Source organism: Camponotus floridanus, unplaced genomic scaffold, assembly GCF_003227725.1.
Source record: "Camponotus floridanus strain SB8 unplaced genomic scaffold, Cflo_v7.5 scaffold104, whole genome shotgun sequence".
In the NCBI taxonomy this organism is placed as follows: domain Eukaryota; kingdom Metazoa; phylum Arthropoda; class Insecta; order Hymenoptera; family Formicidae; genus Camponotus; species Camponotus floridanus.
The window spans coordinates 374,413-389,277 of NW_020229220.1; the positions used below are offsets into that span (position 1 = coordinate 374,413).

A 14,865-nucleotide genomic window follows, 5' to 3' on the forward strand; every position below is an offset into this window, starting at 1 on the left:
AACTACCAAACCATTTTAACTCTTTGAAATGCTTTATTTAAACTCATTATTAATTCACAACCAGTGTAAATAATTTCCTTTATATGCTGTAACTTAAATTTGAATATTCTATCTAAATTGAGTTATATTTCTAAATCTTTTCTAAAATATAAGGGAAGTTATACATATAACGATTCTATAATCTCAATACCATTGCGTTAGACATTAGTATTAAAATTAAGAACGAATAACTTTTGCGCGAGGTAATCAAAGAGGAAGTCATAAATATGTCAAACACCAGTCTCTTTGGAGACGTCAACCGACATCTCCGATGAAATTCACGCGTTACCCTTTGATCACCGCCGCGTTTCAATGAAAAGATATCTATGTCTAAACAATTGATAAGAAATTCGGTGGTGCTTCCGAGAACGACGTGGTCCGATGAAGAGATCACCTTACTCGAGAATTCCTTTAGCAAAAGATCATGCAAGTAACAAAGGAATTACCAGTATATAAACCCCGGATTTCGGGCGCGAAACACAGTAGTAATAATAACCATTCAGTAGAAAGGACTTGCTACCAGTCGTTTTGTCAAGTATCGCTATTATTCGTATATCCTAGCTATTAATAATAATTAAGTTAACTTTTGTCAATTTGCTATTTCTCTCGGTGGACCTCGAATAAAGAGCTATAATTGTGCATATCTACCGTGTCCATTTTTTTGGAAAGACCCAGACTTCCCGTATACGAAGGCGACTACAATCAACAGAATTTCATCTCGGAGTGGTAAGTACCAGATTCTTTTATATTCTTTATTTTTTAATCTCTCGTTTTCAAATTCAATTGTTCGTTCACCTTCCTTGCATTCTTTATACCTCCAGAAACAAGAAATAGAAGATTAAATGAATAAATAATAATACTGTCAAGCACCGGCATGCCGCTGATAGTATTCCTTTCCTAATCAGCATAAAATCGTAATACCTTATCATTTTATTCTGGCAAGCGTCAAGATAATCATTAATTAAAATTATATAGCTCTCATCCGTTAAGCGTCGAGTACCTCCTTCCTTTATTTAAGATCTCTCCAGGCATCCTCTGTCATGCCGGAGACTTCTGCATTCTCCTGTTTTTACTCCAAAAGGATTCATTATTACCCAATAAGCAAAATGTAAGCAGTATGTCGACAGACTGGCAACAGATTTGATCAAACCATGTCAGCAGAATGACATCTACTGCGTCCTCATTCTGCTTCTAATCTGCTAGCAGAACCTGCTCACAGAATCGGATATCAGATTGTCGGCAGAAACTGAGCAGGATCTGCTATCAATGCTAACATGACTTGGTGTCAGACTGTTAGCAGAAATCGAACAGGATTTGCGCGTGCAATTTGATGTTAGATTGTCCGCAGAAACCGAACAGAATCTGCGGATGCAACCTGATGGCAAATGGACAGCAGAAATTTCACAAGATTTGCACTTTTATTAATATTATATAAATGCAACAAAATTGATTATTACAGATGCTAAATAACAATATTATCAGCAAGTTAATTAGAATTTTCTTATAGAAAATACATAAAAATGACATATATGTAATATGTTATATCATAGTTATATTTCATATAGCGAAGGACTAATTTCAATTCTATTTAATTAAATTAATAATAAAGTAAATGTAACTTGTAAAACTTGAGATGTAATTTATTTAGAATTAAATTCTTGCTTTATGCCTCAAATAGCCAGTGCATGAATAATTTTCCATATATTATATTGATTCCAATCAGTTTAATATTCTGAATTCTGACTCTCATTTGCTTGTATCAGATATCAGAAATTAAAGTGAAAAATTAAAATGATAATTACTATATTTTTAGTCTTTTATTCATATTCGTGACTTTATATATATTTCTGACAGAAATTCAATTACGAGAAAGTACAGCTCACGTAGCGGTAAGTGAAAGAACTATCGAATCATGCAAATCCTATTCCATTTCTGCCATCAATCTGCTATCAGAGATTGTATGCGCAGATCCTGTTCGATTTTTGCCGACAATCTGTTGTCAAATTGCATCGCACAGATCCTGTTCAATTTCTGCCACCAATCTGCCACTAAGTTATGCCGGCAGAATCTGTTCGATTTTTGCTGCCAATCTGGTAACTGATTATGTTAACAAGCTTTGTTATATTTCTGTTGACATTCTGGCGACATCACATGATATATCAGAACCTGCATCGATTCTGTAATCTTTCTGTCGACAACAATTTCTAACAGATTCCCTGACAAGATCTGCTTTAGCAGACTTGGCTATTGGGGTAGTTTAGCCGACCCTCGATTTCCATCGTCTCCGGACATCCACTGTTATGCCGGAGGCATCCTAATTTCCTAAATTAATTCGTTAATCGGCGTTTCACGGAATATATAAACGAAATTTGAAATTATATAATCTACTGCATTCAACTCAAACGTCTTTCCTCATACAGGGAAACAGCATCTTCTCGGTGCCGCCTGAAAACCTTCTTGTTCTCTCTCCCTTTTTCTGTCGCTTCCGGGCATCCTCTGTCATGCCGGATGCATCCTAATTTCCTTATACAAACTCTATCATCCTAACGTTACTCCATCTTAAGAGTCCCGTCGTCTCCGGGCATCCTCCGTCATGCCGGAGACATCCATATCCTTGTAAATTACTGACGTTTTAGTTGAACTAAATAAAAAGAAATATATCTTTTTCGTTATTGTAAAATTCGATCACTTGAGCTGACGCTAATCAGATAGTAACATCAACAAAAGAAAATATCCACTAATTTCCTCAATCAATGGTGAACTCACGACTAAATTCTAAAAAGAAAAGACATAGAGCGGGAAAAATAACCAGGGAATATCGTGATATCTCTCGATTCCGTCGATATCAAAGAATAAGAGCAAACTCAAATTCTCGAAATCTTATTAGAGTTCATAGCTCACTATATCTCGGATGATATTGATATCGATCAATTAATGTATTTGATAGAGAATTTTGAAATTCCATTCTAATAAATATTTAGTATACACGTATATAATCTCATCTTAAAGTTTCGCGGCTTCTACAATTTTTCCGTTATCGATAAGTCAGATCCTCGCTCTCGGCATCCCCAAGGTATAGCCGGTGTAAGCAGATTGCCTTGAAAATAAAGAGAGCGCACTTTACTCTAGAACCGAGGTATCTAGGGGAAAAGTAAGTCACTGAGACGTGACAATGGGTGCTTTCCAGCAAGCAACACAGGCGACACTGTGTCGCTACAGTGTCGATACAGGTGCTTTCCAACTACGACACAAGTCGACACAATCGTACACAGCAAAAATGCTGTGTTCGCCTGTGTCGTCGTTTTGTAGCACCCCAGTGAGTGCCAACATAACATTTCATATTTGGTATCATTAATTTTTTTTAAGAATGGTATTGCGTGATAGAAGATAACCAAACTTTTATATTCGCTAAAAAGACGACTTAAAGACATCTAGACGTCTTTAAGACGACATAATGTTGTGTGGGAACGTTCTGAAAATTTAGACCTAGTGACAACTATTAAAAGTGACTGTCCTGCACTCTAGTGGCAAAATAAGAAAGCTAAAATCGTTCCAGCTACAAGTCGACACTGTGTAAAGCCTATCGCACACAAAATTGCATAGCTTGCATGTGCATAGCATAAGACGATATGGACCAATGAGCATCGAATATTATGTTATGTAAGTCAATATGGCGACTTAATACTCGATGCTCATTGGTCCATATGGTCTTATGCTATGCACATGCAGCTATGCAATTTCGTGTGCGATAGCCCTAAGGGCCTATCCAGACAAACTTGCATAGGTGCATATGCATAAGACCATATGGACCAATGAGCATCGAGTATTAAATCGCTATATTGACTTACATAACATAATACTCGAAGCTCATTGGTCCATATGGTCTTATGTTATGCATATGCCACAGACTTCTATATATATACTAGACTGCTAACCTTGATTCCCTAGACGTACCAGTACATAATGTATATCTTATACATAACTGAATAACCGATTGGAATGTGTCGTCTGCTATGTACATATATCGATCGTCAAGTGAAATGTATTATTGTATTATAATTTGTCAACATTTTTCTAATGTTTATATTTAAAAAATGATAATAATATAAAAAAATATTATTAATATTAGATTATTTTATATAAAAATGCACTTGAGGTTATGTTAGGTTATATCATTTTTTTTAGTTTTATTTTTCATAAAAAACGTCGTGCACAACAATCAGCACATGTTTTTAAAAATGTTATAATAATTAATACATAAAAATGTTATAATAATTAATAAAATATTTTTAAGTTCGAATTAATATAATATTAATACAATATATTAAAAAATGTATACCACATCCTTTCTTATATATATTTGTGCATCCTTGCACCACGCATCTTATTGTCATTATTATGGATATATATATATATATATATATATATATATATATATATATATCCATATATACCTATGCACTTTAATTTATTTTGCCCGTTTAATTTATACATACATAAATGGAACAACGACGATATATAGTATATATATCATATCTCACTCAGTAATCCATAGTCGTAGGACTATAAAATATTAGTCGCATTCCAATCGGTAACTCAGTCTGCCACCTTTGAGTGCCTATGTATACATACTTTCGGGGTACACGCTAGGTGGGGCATATATAACGAGCCTAGCAGTCTAGTGTATTATAGAAGTCTGTGGCATATGCACCTATGCAAGTTTGTCTGGATAGGCCCTAAAGGCTTTCGCACATGAATTGCCACAATCATAAACGTAAACGTAAACGTAAGCTGAAGAACCAATCAAAATATTGCTTTAAGGCCATTTTACAATGGCCGTAGCATAAGGTTGTAAGACGTAAGACTCAAGAAATTGACCAATCACAGTCGAGTATTCTCCTAATACTTGACTGTGATTGGTCAATTCCTTGAGTCTTACAACCTTATGCTACGGCCATTGTAGAATGACTTTTACAGACGGCCAAATTGAGCAATGCGATTGGTCGAAACCTTACTGTTATGTTTTATGGAAAGTATGTGCTATAGCTTTAAGTTTCCTTAAAATTTCATTATAGAGAGCAATTTTTTTTGCTGAGGCCGGAGTCTCATAGAGCGGAAATATTCAGCGGAACGGAACGCGCGGAGCCAACCCGACCAATCATAGTCATTCCGTTTCTTTTTGAACCATTCCGCTATAATTTTACCACTGAAATCTGTGGAATGATAATGGATAATTTATTCTAACCGCAATTCTTGCAGCATTATAAGTATCTTTGCTCGGAAACTTAATTGGTGAGATAAAGATCTGTAATATGAAAACAGAGAATATTCTAAAGTTGTCTATTTATAAATTATTAATTGCATTATCTGTAAAGATGCGGTTATGTTTTCGCTGATGTATTTCTCCTAATGTCCCATTAAGCGATAAACGTGATAGCGGAATTATATTTCAACCAATCGTAAAATAATTCTACATTTATGTTAAAAATATTTTACAGAAAAAACAATATTATTGTTAATAACAATTTTATTGTTAATTACTTTATCATATATTATTTTATTTGTATAAAATATTATTCTAATTATTATAAATATTGAAAATAACATAAAAAAGCGATCTTCTTTATCATTCCGCCTGATTTATTTCCGCTTATTCCGCTCCATGGGACATTAGGAAAATAGAAAAAGCGTCGGAAAAGAAACGGAATGACTGTGATTGGTCGGGTTGGGTCCGCGCGTTCCGCTGAATATTTCCGCTCCATGGGACTTCGGCCTGAAGGCTGATGGCAGGAAACAAGGGGTGTTTACGACAATTAATCGGATCTCTGATCGGACTGAGCAGTGGTACTCAGCGATAGACTTCCTAAATTTCCCTAGACTAATCCGGATCAATGATGTGTCTCTGAAGTAATCGAATTAGATTAACTTATTCTTATTTTATAAAAAACATCTTATTCCAGTAAAATACATTTGTTTATTAATATATTTGATAAATAAAGATATATTAATTCAAAAAATAATAAAGTATTTTTTATAATTTCTTATGATGTTTTTTACAATTTTTTCGATCAGCTCGATCGCAATTTCTTCCGATGACTGTTAATCTAATTCGATTACTTCAGAGACACATCATTGATCCGGATTAGTCTAGGGTAATTTAGAAAGTGTATCGCTGAGTACCACTGTTCAATCCGATCAAAGATCCGATTGATTATCGTAAACACCCAAGGATATTTTCCGATTCATGTATGATGCGCATGAAGTGACAGAAAATATATAGTTCATGTCACGCATATTATACATTTTCTGTCGCTTCATGCGTATCATGCGTGAATCGGGAAGTACCCCAAGACGTAAGCGCTTACGTCTCGTTCTTGCTCGTTCTTTGCTATCAATCGAACGCAACCATTTCTAGCCTGTGGCCGGTATTCATAATCCGGTCTTATATTTAAGATCATCTTAAGAACTCATTCAACCAATCAAATAGCTACAATGCAGCCATTGATTGGTGGAATGAGTTCTTAAGATGATCTTAAATGTAAGATCGGACTATGAATACCGGCCTATGTTTCTATCCGTTTTCATGTCCTTTTTTATGTTCATTCTCTCTCTCTCTCTCTCAGTCTCTTTCCCCACTCTTCCTTCCTCCTTTCATCCTTTTTTATTCTCTCTCTATCTCTCTCTCTCTAGCTCCTGTTTTGATCGTATATAGAGAGCTCTTCGAATAGTAGAATATATTAAAAAAATGTTTTTTATATAAATAAGTAAAAATTCTACAGGTTTAACCTTGAAAATCAGAGACAAAGAAAAAAAGAAACAGAAAGTGGAAGGAAAAGAGATAGAAAATGATAATTTGTATTATATATCGTGACAGTTATGTCACGGTCGCCCTTTAACCGTGACAAGCAATATGCACGATACGCGCGCCACTATTGTATTCCTGTAGAAGAACAAAAACACGTGGCACTTCTCAAGGTAAATGTGTCACATAGAAGTACATGACGATTAATTAATCTTCATCTAACAAAGCAATTCGTAAAGACGCATTTCTTTATTCCACAGTACACTAGGAGCTTAAATATGATACGATACTCTAACAAATTGTGACGTCACTTAATAAACGCGGCAAATTCGTGTTGTCCAGGTCACATTTCACAAACACATGTTGACAAATATACGTATCAGAATCTTTAGAGACCCAACTTTTAAGATTCTCTCAAAACGATTTTTAAGTAATTATAAGATTATATTTTTAAGTAATTATAAGATTTTAAGTAAGATTATTAATTAATTTATAAATCTATACCTACATAATTGTATAATATTGTATAAAAATAATTGTATGTAATATATATATATATATGTATGTATGTATGTACTTTTTGTTTTTAGAACATAACAGCTATTTTTAAGTAAAAGTTCTGATAGTCAAAAAATGAGTCAATTGCAAACTCATTTAATCGCTGCTGCTATTGGAGCAACTATCGGTGTTATAAGTGCGGCTAGTATCTTTATTTACCAAAAAGTTTTGGAAAAACAACAACATGCTATGAAAAACGCTCACTTAGATGAAGTTGACCGTCGTCTCACGGAGTTACAAACAGAATTGGAAAGATTGAGGTAATAATAAATATAATTACCTCTTATTGACTAATATTTTGAATAACGTATGAAGGGGATATATATCTAAAATATTTTCAATCAAATATTATATTAATTATATATTGATTAGATGTTTGAAGAGACTTTTTCTATTTTGCAGAAATTGTAATTTTCAATATTCATATTTGAAAGATATTATTTGAGGATTTATATTTCTATAACATTTTTTTTATCAGAATGATTAATTACACATTGATAAAATTAGGAGGAATCAAATATTTAAAAATATTCCATTGCTAATTGAGAATTGATTACAAAATACTATATGTTCTTTATCTTATTTTAGAATACAACAAAATCAACAGAGAAAGAAGAAACTTAGTCGTAAACGTGATAATGATAATACACTTACTACAACAGAGAATGATACTGATCGCTTTTCAATAGCAGCTACAGATATAGATGATGAATTTTTTGATTGCTCAGACAGTGAAAATAATATAAGTGACATTGAAAATAGGTCAGTTTATTAATACATTTATTATTTGCTTTGTTTACATTAGAATTATTAATTCGACTTACAAAGATTTTTTTATAGTTATAAGTGCAATTAGTACCTTTATTTATTTCAAAAAATTTTGGAAAAACAAGTTTAGTCATTCAAATAGACTGCTTTAGATAAAAAATTATTCTATTTAGACAATATTTGGACACTAGATTAATGGATAAATTTTCTAAAAGGATCCATGTTTGCACAAAGCTTTAGCTTTTTCTTTTTGTTACAATAATCACAAATTTTCAAATCTCAAAAGGAAAAGATGTATTATATGCTTAGTGATGCAGGGCAATTGAAGCCACCTATTTTGGATTAGACTTTTCCATTTTTGATATACATTATCATCATGGGGGATATGAAGAAGATGATTATCTCAAATTACAAAGCTTTACAGACAGTTATCCAGATAATGTAGATATAGTTTGGAGGTATGCCAGAAGTTGTTACAAATATTCGCACTGTATTATTGACCCAAATGCAAAAAAAGTTACAATTTGTGCAGGTGTGTAATTGAATTTGTGCACAAATCAAATCTTTAAAATACTTAATTAAAATATTTATCTTCCTAGGTATTAATGCATGTGAAAAGCTTCTTAATGTATCAAATGCATATTTGCATAAATGGTATGCTATACTCGTGGGTGTATATGGTGAATTTTTGCCAATAACAGAGAAAATAAAAAACGGTTATCGTTTCAAGGAGCATGTAATGAAGGCCTTAGAAATAAGTCCAAATGATGCTGATCTACATCATTTACTTGGTAGATTCAAATATGAGGTGGCTAACTTAAGTTGGATTGAAAGAAAGGTATACATTTTATGATTTAATAGCATAATTATTAAATAAAAAATTTCTCATTAAATGCATTTTCTTTCGATTGTAATTAATTTTGAATCAATTTTCTTCTCATTATAACATTGAGACAGCTTTTAAATATAATTATATCTAATTAATATCTTTAAAAATAAAAAAAAAAACAAATACATAAGTAAATTATATTCTTTGTTTAATTTTTAAGTAGATCTTATATTAAATAAAGTCTAATTTTTCATTTTATTCTAGTCTTATATTTTAAATAGATCTTATATTTTGATAAAAATTTTCAATTTCATCCTTATTTACTTGAATATATAATATTTATAGTAATCTCTTTTCTCGATCTTTTCTCTATCGCATTAAAAGAAAATGCTTTTAATGTAGGATCTCATATAACACTGATTTTTTCTGCTGGTTTTGTTGTGATAATAAGGTCGCTGCAACATTATTCTCGGAGCCACCAAGTGCCTCATATGAAGATGCAATTGATAGCTTCCAGAAGGCAGAAAATTTTTCAATCGAAGTAAATCTGGAAAATCAATTATTTCTAAGCAAATGTTATATAGCTTTGAGCAAGTATGAATTGGCTTGCAATTGGCTGGAGAAAATTTGCGACTTTTCAGTTGTGAGCAAAGATGATGAAAAAATACAAAACGATGCTCGTCAACTTCTTACCAAATATTCAAAATATCATCAGTAGCATAAAAGTTTTAATAGATCTGGATCTGGATCTATTCATATGTTCTAAATATATTAATCGCGTAATATACGTAAATAATTCATAGAATATAAGAAAAGAATAGAGAGAGAAGATAAAGAAAATGTACAAGCAATTTTAAAGTTAAATGTGTTGAACAGAAATATATAATTTTATCATAACAAACTTTTATATTAAATTAAAATAGTTATATGTCTTTTTTGGTAAAAAATTACAATAGTATGAAATGTTTTATTAAACAAATTTAGATATTAAGAATGTTTTAAAATTTTGTCATTTTGTTGGGCATATTGTGCTTTATATTATACATTTTTAAGAAAATTGTAAATTTACTATCATTATACTTATGATTTTATCTTTTTATTATCTATTTCCTAATAAAAATAATGCAATAAAGCGTAAACAAATTATTTAATGTATTCAAATATTTTCATACATTCATGAATCTTCAGTTTTTCTTATCCTCCCATTTTTAAATATTTATATTTAATTATAAATATTTGCGATATTTTAATTTGCGAAAAAATGATAAAAGAATAATTTAAATTTAAAAAAAATTAAAAATGTATATAACTGACAAGGAGACGCACGGAAGTGTCCTTTTCGATTTTAATGAGCTTTTAATGTTGTTTTCTATACAGAAATAATAGACACGTATTTTTTGTTTATGCATACGCGTTTAGGGGGTAAAATACCTCTTTTAAAAAAAATCGGTTTTTTCCTATCTAAATGAATATCTCTGGAACTATAAGAAATAGACAAAATTTTTCAATTAAATTAAATAATTTCAAGAGTACTTTATAACAATGACAAAAAAATTTTTTATTTTTTTAATTTTTAAAAATACCGCCACCAATAAATATTTCTTTTTTCAATTTTGAAATTTATTTATCATCAAATGAAAGCCCAGATAGAACAAGATCCTCAGGTTCATCCTAAATATATTCAGGATGTCCTGAGATAATTTCAGAATTATTCTAAATATGTTCAAGATGCTCTAGAATGTTTCTAAGATATTCCTGCAGAGCAAAAGTTGATCCTATAGATATGACCACCGGATATACTTCAAAAACTTAATTCGAAAGATATCTGTGTAAAACCTTAGGACATATTTAGGACATATTTAGGATATACTGAGGATATTTGAATGTCTGCTTTCCCGTTATCCTTAGGAGAAAATAGATAAATCCAAGATCCAAAAATAGATATATCCTTGGGATGATTTACGTAACAAAATTAAATCCCAATAATATCCACTGGAAGTTTAAAATATCTTTTTCATTGTCCTAAACTGATCCAGAGGAAATCATTATATATACGAATCTATTTCAAATGTCTATTTAAAATATCTCGAAAGAAATACTTTTTTTGAAAAAAAATTCAAGCAAAAACAGTATAGTTAAAAAAAAAACAGTAATCTTAATAAATATCCAGTCCCACAGGGCACAAAATACTAAAAGACGACGAAAAGATGTCTTTTCTAAGTCGAAAAGACGACTAAAACAAGACGTCCTTTCGTCGACCTTTTAAAGTCTAGAATTTGTACGTTTAAACCCAGACAACACAGGACATTCTATGGACATTCATTTTATGTCCATTTTACGTCCGCACGTCCATGGACATAAAATAAAAGTCTATCGTACATCCGATTTAAGACATCCATTAACGGTCAATATTTGGACGTCCACAATTTGGATGTCCGGTCTTGGAGGTCAAAACACGCAAGCATGTATTAGTTCGTTCGTTTACCGCTACGCGACGTGCGATGCGCTATCTTTCTCGTGTTTAAGTTTCAGTTATGAGAATTATATAAAATTTGCAAAAGATAACAAATAAGATTAAAAATGTATTGTTCAATTTAATTTCTGATCTAAAGCACGGGTTTCAGATATTAAATTGATTTTATAAGTCGGACAAGTAAATGTCCGGCGAATAAACGAAAATAATTTTTCATTATCTATTTAAGATGTAAAGTGCAATATGCAAGTATAAATTACCCAATAAGCAAAATGTAAGCAGTATGTCGACAGACTGGCAACAGATTTGATCAAACCATGTCAGCAGAATGACATCTACTGCGTCCTCATTCTGCTTCTAATCTGCTAGCAGAACCTGCTCACAGAATCGGATATCAGATTGTCGGCAGAAACTGAGCAGGATCTGCTATCAATGCTAACATGACTTGATGTCAGACTGTTAGCAGAAATCGAACAGGATCTGCGCGTGCAATTTGATGTTAGATTGTCCGCAGAAACCGAACAGAATCTGCGGATGCAACCTGATGGCAAATGGACAGTAGAAATTTCACAAGATTTGCACTTTTATTAATATTATATAAATGCAACAAAATTGATTATTACAGGTGCTAAATAATAATATTATCGGCAAGTTAATTAGAATTTTCTTATAGAAAATGACATATATGTAATATGTTATATCATAGTTATATTTCATATAGCGAAGGACTAATTTCAATTCTATTTAATTAAATTAATAATAAAGTAAATGTAACTTGTAAAACTTGAGATGTAATTTATTTAGAATTAAATTCTTGCTTTATGCCTCAAATAGCCAGTGCATGAATAATTTTCCATATATTATATTGATTCCAATCAGTTTAATATTCTGAATTCTGACTCTCATTTGCTTGTATCAGATATCAGAAATTAAAGTGAAAAATTAAAATGATAATTACTATATTTTTAGTCTTTTATTCATATTCGTGACTTTATATATATTTCTGACAGAAATTCAATTACGAGAAAGTACAGCTCACGTAGCGGTAAGTGAAAGAACTATCGAATCATGCAAATCCTGTTCCATTTCTGCCATCAATCTGCTATCAGAGATTGTATGCGCAGATCCTGTTCGATTTTTGCCGACAATCTGTTGTCAAATTGCATCGCACAGATCCTGTTCAATTTCTGCCACCAATCTGCCACTAAGTTATGCCGGCAGAATCTGTTCGATTTTTGCTGCCAATCTGGTAACTGATTATGTTAACAAGCTTTGTTATATTTCTGTTGACATTCTGGCGACATCACATGATATATCAGAACCTGCATCGATTCTGTAATCTTTCTGTCGACAACAATTTCTAACAGATTCCCTGACAAGATCTGCTTTAGCAGACTTGGCTATTGGGGTATAAATAAAATTTTTATACAAAATTTTTATGTAAAATTTTATATGAAATAGATAAATTATATTATTATTTAGGGATTGAAATATATATGTTTCGTTTAAAAATTATGATATGATTTAGTCGTCTTTTAGTCATCTTTTAGTCATTTTTTGGCTTGACAGATTAGTGACTAAATTCGGGTCATGAGCCGACTTTTAGTCGATTTTTCGTCGACTATTGTTTCTAACTAAAAGACGTCTTTGACGAAAATATGTCCAGTTTTAGTCGTCTTTTAGACGTCTTTGTGCCCTGTGGGCAGCCAAGTCTGCTCGAACAGATTTTGTCAAGGGCTTGCTACAAATTCTTGTCACCAAAAAAGCCACAATTTGCGTACAAGAGTTGTTATTACAAATTTTGATAGCAAATTGGCGGCAAAAACCGAGATTATTAAAGATTGTTGGCAAAACCTGACAGCAAATGGGCAGCAAAAAAGGAGCAAAGCTTGCTAATATAAGCACACATCATTTGGACATTCCAAACTCATCATGTTTAGTCATATATGTTAAAATTTGCTACATGACATTATATTGACGTCTTGATATAACATTATTTTGACGTCATATTTCAGTCATGAACTGATGATTATTTTATTATTAATATGATTAGTTAGTACATTGATCCCATAAAAAAATCTTTAAAAATTTTTTATATAACATGACTTTCGCGATCAGACTTTAACAATTTTTCTTTCGACACATGCGTTTATCTGTGCATGACTTATGTTGCTTAACTACTCAAGTGTTCATTAAATTAGTGCACATTAGTGCAGTGAAAATATTAGCTATAATCGAGTGTAAATAAAATGCCAAAAATATACACATTTTTTAATAATATAGTTAATTGGCAAAATATATTTTTATAAAACGCAGGCAACGGAAGATATTATTTGTTAAAATTTTATATGATATTAGAGGTAAGTTTTTTTATTTACGTTTAAATAAAATAATAATAACAAATATAAAACTTGTGACCTATTTTCTTACCGTATTTGCATTTTCCAGCGTTTTCGAATAAAGCAGTTTAATCGATCCGAGATTTTTCTGAAGAATAGAATGGCTATAATTGTTCAATGATGCTCTCGAATCGGTTAATCTGCTTTATTCGATAACGCTATTAAATACTAGGGATGGGAAAGTTACTTTTTAAAAGTAACTCGTTACCGTTACTCGTTACCGAGTAAAAATAAGTAACTCGTTACTGTTATTACCACCAAATAACAGTTATATAACTGTTAGTTATAATTTCCCACTCAACAATATAACTGTTACATAACAGATATGTTATATTGTTGAGTGGGAAATTACAACTAACAGTTATAAATGTTACTTGGTGTTTGCTGGGTAGTTACTTATTTTTAAAAGTAACTATCCAGGTAGCAAGTACACGTCATTTTGACGTTTCAAATTGGTCATTCACTGATTATTCTTGACGTCATGAATTGACGTTTTTAAGACGTAAAAGTGACGGTCTAATGTCACAGATTCTTGACGTCATGACATGTACCGCATTTTGACGTCATAAAATGTCCCATATTTTGACGTTCTTTTTCTTAGCAATAATATATTTAATATATTTCATAATAATATATTTAATAATAATATATTTAATATATTAATATGTATTTAATAATAATATATTAAATATATTAATATATATTTAATAATAATATATTTAATAGTGTTGTCGAATAAAGCATTGTCTAAAAGTGAATTAGTGCATTATCACTAAAAAACAGTAAATGATTAGTCACTGATTAGAGCAGTTATAAGTACACCACTCTAAATCAGTGATATTTTATTAAAAGAATCAGTTAATAATTTTGACTATTTCAATCAGTAATATCTCTTATTGATTTTATATTGAAATTTACTGGTTTTAGTGAATTTTACTTTAACAATTGTTAAAGTCTGATCGCGAAAGTCATGTTATATAAAAAATTTTAAAAGATT

General features: G+C 31.2%; 1 protein-coding gene across 1 annotated transcript; it reads left to right on the forward strand.

Moving 5' to 3' along the window:
- Window positions 1–6,734: 6,734 nt before the first annotated feature.
- Window positions 6,735–9,832, forward strand: LOC105254011 (regulator of microtubule dynamics protein 1). The gene is made up of 7 exons (XM_011262436.3): window positions 6,735–7,014; window positions 7,102–7,271; window positions 7,432–7,659; window positions 7,988–8,161; window positions 8,485–8,699; window positions 8,767–9,005; window positions 9,448–9,832. The coding sequence occupies exons 3-7, from the start codon at window positions 7,475–7,477 to the stop codon at window positions 9,712–9,714; spliced, it is 1,080 nt and encodes a 359-aa protein (XP_011260738.1). The 5' UTR covers window positions 6,735–7,014; window positions 7,102–7,271; window positions 7,432–7,474; the 3' UTR covers window positions 9,715–9,832.
- The last annotated feature ends 5,033 nt before the right edge of the window (window positions 9,833–14,865 follow it).

Excerpts from the sequence above, each read along its gene's own strand:
- LOC105254011 (XM_011262436.3), top strand. The coding sequence starts at position 7,475 with ATGAGTCAATTGCAAACTCATTTAATCGCTGCTGCTATTGGAGCAACT. Across the intron at positions 8,162-8,484 it reads ATAAGTGACATTGAAAATAG|GGCAATTGAAGCCACCTATT; the intron begins GTCAGTTTATTA and ends TTAGTGATGCAG. Across the intron at positions 8,700-8,766 it reads AAAAGTTACAATTTGTGCAG|GTATTAATGCATGTGAAAAG; the intron begins GTGTGTAATTGA and ends TTATCTTCCTAG.